Source organism: Mustela putorius, unplaced genomic scaffold (genome assembly GCF_011764305.1).
Source record: "Mustela putorius furo isolate JIRA1106 unplaced genomic scaffold, ASM1176430v1.1 tig00003845_pilon_pilon_pilon, whole genome shotgun sequence".
NCBI classification, from domain to species: Eukaryota; Metazoa; Chordata; class Mammalia; order Carnivora; family Mustelidae; genus Mustela; species Mustela putorius.
In genome coordinates this window covers 95993888-96003813 of record NW_025421998.1, presented here as the reverse complement: position 1 = coordinate 96003813, position 9926 = coordinate 95993888, and the positions used below count along the sequence as shown (strand labels likewise).

The 9926-nt window shown below is 39.4% G+C and overlaps 1 protein-coding gene across 1 annotated transcript; it reads right to left on the bottom strand.

Annotated features, from left to right (window-relative positions):
* Positions 1 to 8024: 8024 nt before the first annotated feature.
* Positions 8025 to 8956, bottom strand: LOC101689289 (olfactory receptor 2A2-like). The gene has a single exon (XM_045089521.1). The coding sequence runs from the start codon at positions 8952 to 8954 to the stop codon at positions 8025 to 8027; it is 930 nt and encodes a 309-aa protein (XP_044945456.1). The 5' UTR covers positions 8955 to 8956.
* Between the last annotated feature and the right edge of the window lie 970 nt (positions 8957 to 9926).

Genomic DNA, 9926 nt, shown 5'->3' with positions numbered 1-9926 from the left:
AGGGCTGATGTCCAAGATCTATAAAGAACTCATCAAACTCAACACACACAAAATAAATAATCACATCAAAAAAAGGGCAGAAGACACGAAGAGACGCTTCTCCAAAGGAGATATACAAATGGCTAACAGACATATGAAAAAATGTTCATCATCATTAACCATCAGGGAGATTAAAATCAAAACCACATTGAGATACCACCTTATACCAGTTAGAATGGCGAAAATCAACAAGATAGTAAACAACATGCATTGGAGAGGATGTGGAGAAAGGGGAACCCTCTTACACTGTTGGTGGGAACGCAAATTGGAACAGCCACTTTGGAAAACAGTGTGGACATTCCTTAAGAAATTAAAAATAGAGCTTCCCTATGACCCTGCAATTGCACTACTGGGTATTTACCCCAAAAATACAGATGTAGTAAAAAGAAGGGCCATCTGTACCCCAATGTTCTTAGCAGCAATGGCCACAGTTGCCAAACTGTGGAAAGAGCCAAGATACCCTTCAATAGACGAATGGATAAGGAAGATGTGGTCCATATATACAATGGAATATTATGCCTCCATCAGAAAGGATGAATACCCAACTTTTGTAACAACATGGACAGGACTGGAGGAGATTATGCTGAGTGAAATAAGTCAAGCAGAGAGAGTCAATTATCATATGGTTTCACTTACCTGTGGAGCAAAAGAATAACCTGGAGGACATTGGGAGAAAGAGAGGAGAAGTGAGTTGGGGGAAACTGGATGGGGAGACAAACCACGAGAGACTGTGGACTCTGAGAAACAAACTGAGGGTTTTGGAGGCGAGGGGAGTTGGCGGTTGGGTCAGGTCGCTGGTGGGTTATTAAGGAGGGCGCGTATTGCATGGAGCACTGAGTGTGGTGCATAAACAATGAATCTTGGAACACTAAAAAAAAATTAAATAAAAAAAAAAAAGGAAAATTCTGGCCTTGATGATCCACCTGTTCTTTGTCAGAAAGAAAAACAGACTTAATATTTGAAAACTGGCGGAAAACACTCACCTACACAATTTCTAAATACCAGAGACCAGTAGAAAATTAATTAGTTGAGAATACAACCAACTCTATGAATGAGGAGTTTGTACAGGTCAAGAAAAATACTTAAGCATTACATGCTCACCCTAGGAGCCCATTTTCTAGAAATTTTGGGGGGACTGTTTGGGTTAACTAATTCTAAAGCAGCTAAACAGAAAAAAGTCTTTAGAAAAGAAATTGCTTTTTTCATGCCTAAAGATGTAGGGTTTATGCACTATGTGGGTCACTATGTGAATTTCTTTTTTTTTAAGTTCATGAATAAGCAGAGATTTTAACAAAATATTTCAAATTTGTGTTCTATACACCACGTAAAAGGCACAAGTGATCAACAGTCCCTCAAGGAGAAATTCAAACCACAACTCTCTTACAAATTTAAAAACCAAAACCCTCATCTTGTGTGAAAAAAACCACTGTCTTATCTGGTGGACATCCTCCAAGTGCAGATGCCTTTAAGCCCCTCAATTATAAAGAAGGCATAATTAGGGCAGCCTTTAGAATTACATAAACTATGCCCTATAATAAAGGAAGACACCTGCGGTGAATTTCTAGCACTTACATTCAGTCTCTCCCTCACCCCGGTGCAGACCCAGAGCTGGAGTGGAAATCTAGCCAACTTGGGAAAGCTGAGGTTTTCAGTCGTACATTACTCAAAATATCATGATTGAGGCCATGGGTGACTTTCCAAAGTTTCTTACCAGAGTCCCTTGGTCTGTGATGGCGGCTCCTTTTCTCAAGAGCTTTTCCACTCCCCAGTCTTGTCTTTTCCCCTGCATGTAGCACCCTCGTGCAACCTCCCTGCTCCCAAACCAGCCCTGCGCAGGCATTTCCTCAAGGCCGAGCAAAATAGTTCAGCACCCACAGAGAAGTAACTGGCTCCGGGTTCCTCCCTTCTGACCTTGGGTTACTTTGTTTAAAAAAAGAAGGAAAAAAAAAAAAAAAGTAAGGGGAAAAGGAGAGGGGGGAGGAGAAGAAAGCGAAGAGTAGGGGAGAGAGAGGGTGAGAGGTAACCTCACCATTCTATTTCCAACAAGCTGCTAGAGAGGTTGCTGAGTAAAATAAACTCAGTGCTGCCTCCTGCTGGTAAAAACATTCATGTTGTAAGAAAAAGAGCGCAGATACAATATGGAAATGTCTGATTAAAGATTACATGCAACTAATGAATCCTTAAACCCTACACCAAAAACTAATGATGTACTATATGTTGGCTAATTGAACATAACAAAAATAAGTTAAAAAATAAAGTACTTACTGGAAGGTTAAAAACAATAAAGATTATTAGGTTTGTCACAAAATAGGTTAAAAATGTAGGCAAGTCCCAAAACCGACAGTCAGCTGAGTGGGTAACCCTACATGCCCAGAAAGGCTCTTGAAATATTATGAACGTCTGTCAGAAAACTGCTCAGACTTATCAGGGGCTCTAATTACTTTCATTACTTTTCAGGAGCGGCTGTGAATGGCATCTTGTAAAAATGTTCTGTCTCCTGCCACGTTTGGGAGAACTGTTCTCCCACTTTCTAATCTCTTCTCACTAAGTTTCTTTTTTTCCTTTTCACTTTTAGTAAGTAAGTTAAACTTTCCAAATCTCAACTGCTTCACCTGTTAAGTGGGGAAAATGATTTCTAACCCAAATGAAAGAATAGGTCTAGGAAAAAAATAATTGCCTTTTTAGAGTCTTCCAAGATCTCTGACTGACTAATCGGCATTATGCATTACAGGGGAAAGGTAATACAAGATATTTTCTATTCTGGGATTCCAATACCAGCCGTAACACCAAGCCCAGGGTAGATGTAATTTTTCTGTTATTTACCAAACACACAGTTTCTGCTATGTGTTATATATGTTCTATGCATTTACAAAAACTCAGTCCACGTGATTACTCTGTGAGGTAGGTACAATTATCTCCATTTTATAGATGATAGAGCAGAGACAGAAAGGTTAAAGAACTAGCCCAGGGTCAACACAGGGGTAAGTGGCAGGATTTGGATTTGAACTCAGAAAGGCTGCCTCTAGAGACCGTGTTCTAAAGCTGCTCACTAGTGGATGTGCTGTCATTCTGCTTGATTCTCCAGCAATCAGGTTGGCCTTGTCAGGGGTCAAAGGACCTCAGATGACCTTAAAGAAGTTGAACTTCAAAGAGCGGGAGGGAATGAAACAGCTAGTTCAGGTAACTGAAGCTAGGTCACTTCCTTGTATTGCACTGTGCGCCGACTGCCCGCCCGGATGCTTGTCCATGTATATGACAGCCCTTGGTCCCTGGCTGAACCTGCTACACCCGGTCTGAGCATCGGCACTGAGCTTCCCCTTGTTATTCCAGAAGCAGATAGAGAAAGTGACCCAGAAGGCACTCTTCTGACAAAGGAGGGTTCCCTAGCTATACATATGTTGCCCATCCCCTCAGAAGGTTCTCTGCATTATTCCTACAAATTGGCAGTGTTTGGTTAATGCTTGTGTAACTTGAGAATAGCTAACCTTCAGACCCAGGGGGAAAAAAAAGTAACATCTCAGGATGGAAGATATTACTGCCTTGATGTTTTTAGAGCCCCTGACATTTTCTTGAAGCTTTAAAAAAAAAAAATCATTGTCTCAGGTAGTAGAATGAAAGGATCCATGTTGAGGACAGGAAAACAGAGATCTCTGAAGAGTTGAAAGGCGGTAAAAGAATAATGATCAGACACGCCAGTGATAACCACTAAGCATAGACCTGCTCCCTATAAAGCCATTTCTTTATGTTTGACAGTCCTGATAGTGAGACTCTGCTCTTTGAGGCAGAGCTCAAGTGGAAAAAGACTTCTGGGCAGAGGGACACATGATCTGGTCATGTCATGTCTACAACTGGGAACAGTCCTCAGTCTTCATGCCTGACCTGTGGCCTCTGGATACCATGTATGTCATTTTCTAGGTGTGTCTTTGTGTCGCGCCCTGTGCTGAGGCTGTGTTCTATTGGCACACCTTGATCTTCTGGAGCAGAAGTGTTATTCCTAATTTCACGATGAGGGCTCTGTATTTTAAGTACCTGCACCAGCCACACAGTGAGTAGAGGAAATGAGATTCGTTCCTGTCTCCGTGACTCCAATCTAGTGGTGGGGTCTGCCCTTTTAACCTCATGTACCTCTGAATTCTTGACCTCCGACTATCCTGTGGGGTATCTTACTGGCTTCCTCTAATGCCAGTGTTGTGTCCAGGTGTGTGTGTGTTTTCCACCTTCCACGGCTTTCTCGTGAGAATGAGAGAGATCAGTGAGCTTGCGGGGCACAGCTTGTCCCTGCTGTGACTCTGCTGACCCTTCATAACTTTTGGAAGACCCTCTGATCACCAGAGGGCTGCCACTGCTGGTCTCTTCCTCAGATGGAAGGTTCTATAGGCTTTCCTATAATACAGCTTACAGTACAGTATTCATGACGATGTTGGAACAGCAAAAACACAGCTCTGACCCCTCTAAAGTGTATATAACTAAGCACCAGTGTAAAAATGAAATTCTACTCAAAAAGTTATACCCTACAAATAACAATTTTGAACCAGATTTTAGAAACACAGATTTTTTTATAGCCTTATTTTAAGAACTTTAAATAACTTGATTTCTCTTTTTCCATTCTTTCTTTCTATACAAGAAATAAGACGATGGAGCAATGTTTTAAACTTTTAAAGTGCTTAATTATTAAGTGGTTAATATTAGAACAATATGACTTTTACTATTTTAAATTATATATAGAAAATAAACATTTGATTTGCTCAAATAACTTTTATAGTTTATGAAGTTTGTTTATATTGCTGAATATATAAGCTCATTCCAAATATATAGACTGACATCTTAGAATCTGAGATATTGACTTTGGACAACAGTTAAGGCAATTTTTAAATTCTCATTGGAAGCACTGAATTGAAATGAAACAAAGTCACTTTCTGGGTCATCTTCTCTAGAACCATCTTCTATTTCATGTTTGGAAGAAGCATAGAATCGACTTTATTTTTATAGTTACAACCATGTATTGGGAGCACATGTGAACAATTTAGACATAAAATTATGATGGAAAAAACTGGCAACAAATAGGCAGTGGACATAGATGATGGTCCTCTGCCAAGTAAACTGAATTCTATTTATGTGTTTACTTATTTAAGCTTATTAAATGTCTTTGATTATCTTTCTCAGCATATATATTTGCTTATATTGTTGAATACTATATATTACATGCTTTGAGTAATACATATATATTTAATTGGGTATGATATATTTTTAATGAAAGTTAAATATGCTTAATTTTGTACCTATTCTAGAATTTTATAACTCTTAAAGTTAATTGAAGTTTTCATAACTTGTCAAAAAATAGAGGATAATTAACATCGTGATACATTTTAAGATAAAACTGAAAAGCTTTTGCACAGCAAAGAAAACCATCAGCAAAATGAAAAGACAACCTATTAAATGGGATAAAATATTTGGAAATCACTTATCCAATAGGGGTTAATATCCAAAATATATAAAGAACTCATATAACTCAATGGCAAAAAACAAATGATCCATTTTAAAAACGGGTAGATTGGAATGGACATTTTTCCAAAGACATCCTGATGGCCAACAGGCACATGAAAAGTCGCTTGACATCACACGTCATCATCACAATCACAATGAGATGTCGCCTCACACCTGTTAGAATGGCTATCATCAAAAACACAAGTGATGACAAGTGTTGGTGAAGATGTGGGGGGAAGAGGACCCTTATGCATATAAATTGGTACAGCCACTGTAAAAAACAGTTATAGAAGTTCCTCCACAAATTCAAAATAGAACTACCATTTGATTCAGCAGTTTCATTCCTGGGTATTTGTCCAAAGGAAATGAAAACACTAACTCGGGCGCCTGGGTGGCTCAGTGGTTAAGCCGCTGCCTTCGGCTCAGGTCATGATCTCAGGGTCCTGGGATCGAGTCCCGCATCGGGCTCTCTGCTCAGCAGGGAGCCTGCTTCCTCCTCTCTCTCTCTGCCTGCCTCTCTGCCTACTTGTGTTCTCTCTCTGTCAAATAAATAAATAAAAAATCTTTAAAAAAAAAAAAAAACACTAACTCAAAAAGGTATCTGTACCCCCATGATACTACAGCACTATTCACAATAATTAAGACAAGGAAACAACATAAGTGCCCATCAATGGGAGAATGGATAAAGAAAATGTGGTATGTATAAAATGAAATATTAATCAGACATAAAAAGGAAGGAAGCTTTGCTTTGTGACAACCTGGATGGATCTTGAGGGCATTAGACTAGTGAAATAAATCAGACAGAGAAAGACCAATACCATTCTGATCTCACTTATATGTGGAACCAAAAAGGGAGGGAGGGAGGGAGAGAAGCAGAAAGAAGGAGGAAAGGGAGGAGAGAGGGAAGGGGAGAAAGAGAAGAAGGGGGGGAGAAAGGAAGGAAGGAAGGAAGGAAGGAAAAAGGAAGAAAGAAAGAAAGAGAAAGAGAAAAAAACCCAACTAGCTCATAGATACAAGGAACAGATTGATGACTGCCAGAGGCCAGTGTGTGGGGAATGGGTGAAAGGGGTGAAGAGAATCAAGAGGCACCAAGTTGCAGTTATGAAATAAATAACTCACGGAGATGAATGCACAGTTAAGGGACTATAGTTAATAATACTGTATTGCATGTTTAAAAGTTTCTCTTAAGAGAGCAGATCTTGTAAGTTTTCAATACATGAAAAATAATTCTAACTATATATGGTTACACGTGTTAATTATACTTATTGCGATCATTTTGCAATATCTACAAATACTGAATGATAAAAAAGCGGCTATTCCTTATTTTATCACCATTAGCATCATGAAGACAGTTGTTCAATATGGTAAATTCAGAGGAATTTCCACCACCAGGAAAGAAAGACGATGTTATCTAATCATAATCGTCTCATGATGTTTGGTGCTACCCCAAACCATCTTCAAGTAAGTTGGTTCAAATACTACAAAAAAAGTTGGTGGGAACTATTTGAAGAACTTTAACAGGTAATTCAATCTTATTAGAAATTGTTTTAAACAGTGAAATTATAACCCACTAATAAATGTAATATTTGAGCAATGCTCAAAACTCTTACCTCTAAAACCATTTAAACGTTTACTAATGAATGTTCTTCATGTCACCAAATCCTAAATATTTAATATATTTTAGGATACTTTTGTATGGGCTCTCCTTGGACTAGAGCTTTCCCTAACTTTCTCCCCTTTACTCATAAATTATTCCATCAAGGAATATAAAGTTTCTCTAATCTCTTACTTCACTGACCTCACAATTGGTAAGATAGAGTCATATAATTCTGCAACATTTTCTCTACTGAAATTTCATATCTACTCTGGAAGTTCTGTCTTACGGTATTAATCTTACTGTGCTGTTTCTAGCTACCACAAGGTGATTAAAAAATCACATATGTCTAAGTACATAAGCCAGAGAAATGCACTGATATAGTTTTTTACATTTGAATTTTTTTCTCCATACATTAATATTCCTGGGTTCAAAAAATAAAGAACATTTAATATTTTTTAAAAGAAAGTCTAGGGGTGCCTGTGTGTCCCAGTCGGTTGGGTGACAGACTCGTGGTTTCAGCTCAGGTCATGATCTCATGGATCCCGAGACAGGGCCAGAGTCAGGCTCTGCACTCTGTGGGGAGTCTGCTTGACATTGCTTCCTTCTGTCCCTTCCCCTACTCTTCCTCTTTCCCTCTCTCTCTCTCTCTCAAATAGATAAGTAAATGAATCTATTAAAAAAAAAGACTAAATATTCTGATAATTTAGATGTAAAAAATCCCAATATGGTCTCTCAATTTTAGATGATATGCTTTTCATTGAACTTCTCCCTATTTTTAAAGCTAAAGATGGAAAGTGGCCATTTTTAATTCAAACTTCTAAGTGGGAATTTTTTCTGTGTTTTTGCTTCAGCAAACCACTGAATTTAAAAGGAAACGCTACTCAAACAATGTTCTATCTATGCTTCATATGGGTTTTTTCTGCAGTATTCTATACAAAGAAGCCTTCACCTGAGCATTCCTCAGGCTGTAAATGAGGGGGTTCAGCATTGGGTTAAAGAGACTGTGAAATAGGGACAGTATTTTCTCCAGCTCTTCTCGTTGATTAGACCCTGGGACCATATAAACCACCATGGCTACGCCAAAGAAAAGCCCCACCACACAGAGGTGGGAGGAGCAGGTGGAGAAGGCCTTTATGCGGCCCTCCTTTGACGGGATCTTTAGGATGGCCCAGAGAATGCACATGTATGAGACTAGCATTAAGCAGAGTGGCCCGACTAAGACAAACATACAGGCAGCAAGAATGACCACTTGATTGATCCATGTATCAGCACAGGCCAACTTCAGGACAGACAGAATTTCACAGAAGACATGGTTCACTTTCCTGGGTCCACAGAAGGGCAACCATAGAAGGAGAATTGCATGTACCAGAGACAAAGTAAATCCACATGACCAAGAAGTGCCAGCCAGGACCATGCACACTCTCCAGCTCATGATGACAGAGTACTGGAGCGGGTGGCAGATGGCCACAAACCTATCATAAGACATCGCCACCAAAATCAGGCACTCTGTCGCAGCAAAACCCAAATAGAGAAATGTCTGCATTACGCATGGAACAAAGGAGATGGTTCTCTTCTGATTCACTAAGTTTGCCAACATCTTGGGGACATTATTGGATGCGTAGGACACGTCAATGATGGCCAGGTGTGAGAGGAAGAAGTACATGGGCGTGTGCAGTCTCGGGTCCAGACAGATGAGCCCAAAGATCATGCCATTTGCCAACAGACTGAAGATGTAGAACAGGGAGAAGATCCAGAAGAGGGAGACTTCCATCTCTGCACTGAGCTGGAGTCCTACCAAGATGAACTCGGAGACCCCTGAATGGTTGCTTCCCATTTCTCAGTGACAGTTTATCAAGGACTGAAGAATGAGAAAAGGTCAGAGCTGGAGAATCAACAAAAATTAGAGTTACTTATCTCAAAATGAGTTTGGAGAAAGGTTTTCTCTTTATACCTACTAGCCAGCGCCCCCTCCTCCCCAGAACTGGTTACCTTCTTGGTTGAACTTTTAATGTGAAAGTTGAAACTTCCAAGAAAGGGTCAAGAATTAGGCAAAGAACTCCCAAAAGCCTTCACACAGATTCAACAAATGTTACTATCTCTTTCGTATTTACTTTATTCTCTTTTTCTCCACCATCGTGTGCCTTTTCTGAGTGTAAGATGAATTCAGTAACTTTTTAAATACTGAGAATTATTGTATAACACTTAAGAGCATACTAGGAGTAGAGAATTGTAAATTCTCAATCTAGTATATATTGGATTGGAAAATGAATAAGGGACATTCAAAAATACCAGTGTGGTTACAAACTGTGTGCATCACTACCCTCGTTGTATAATTCTGGTGGGGTGTTGCCATAGTCGTAGTTGTCATGGTCCTCCTCAATTCAACCATTTTATTATAGGTACCACTAAGTACTACAAAGAGTAAGAAGGCAGCCTTCTTGATCTCTCTTGGCCCCACTGAAATATGAATGATAAAACAACCTGCAAAAAAGCTCTTTTCTACTCTTGTGAATCAGAGTAGATTCACATGAAGAGGCTCTTCAGGTACCTACGGAATGTCTGGGCTTGGTCAATACTGACAGTGAAGAGGTAGATCCTCACTATGAAGATTTGGATAATCCTCAAGATGAAATCAAAGATAATCAAAGATGATGAAATCAAAGATACCAAGTGTCGTGTATTCGAACTGAGATTCCCTCACCAAATAGGACCTTGTGGGTGTTTAATATGTCCTGAACATCTTTACATCTCAAAATAACAGGTAAAGTGCTAAATGAAACAGGCACTCAGGAAATGTTTGTTAGGT

Coding starts and splice junctions, on each gene's coding strand:
- LOC101689289 (XM_045089521.1), bottom strand. CDS start 8,954: ATGGGAAGCAACCATTCAGGGGTCTCCGAGTTCATCTTGGTAGGACTC.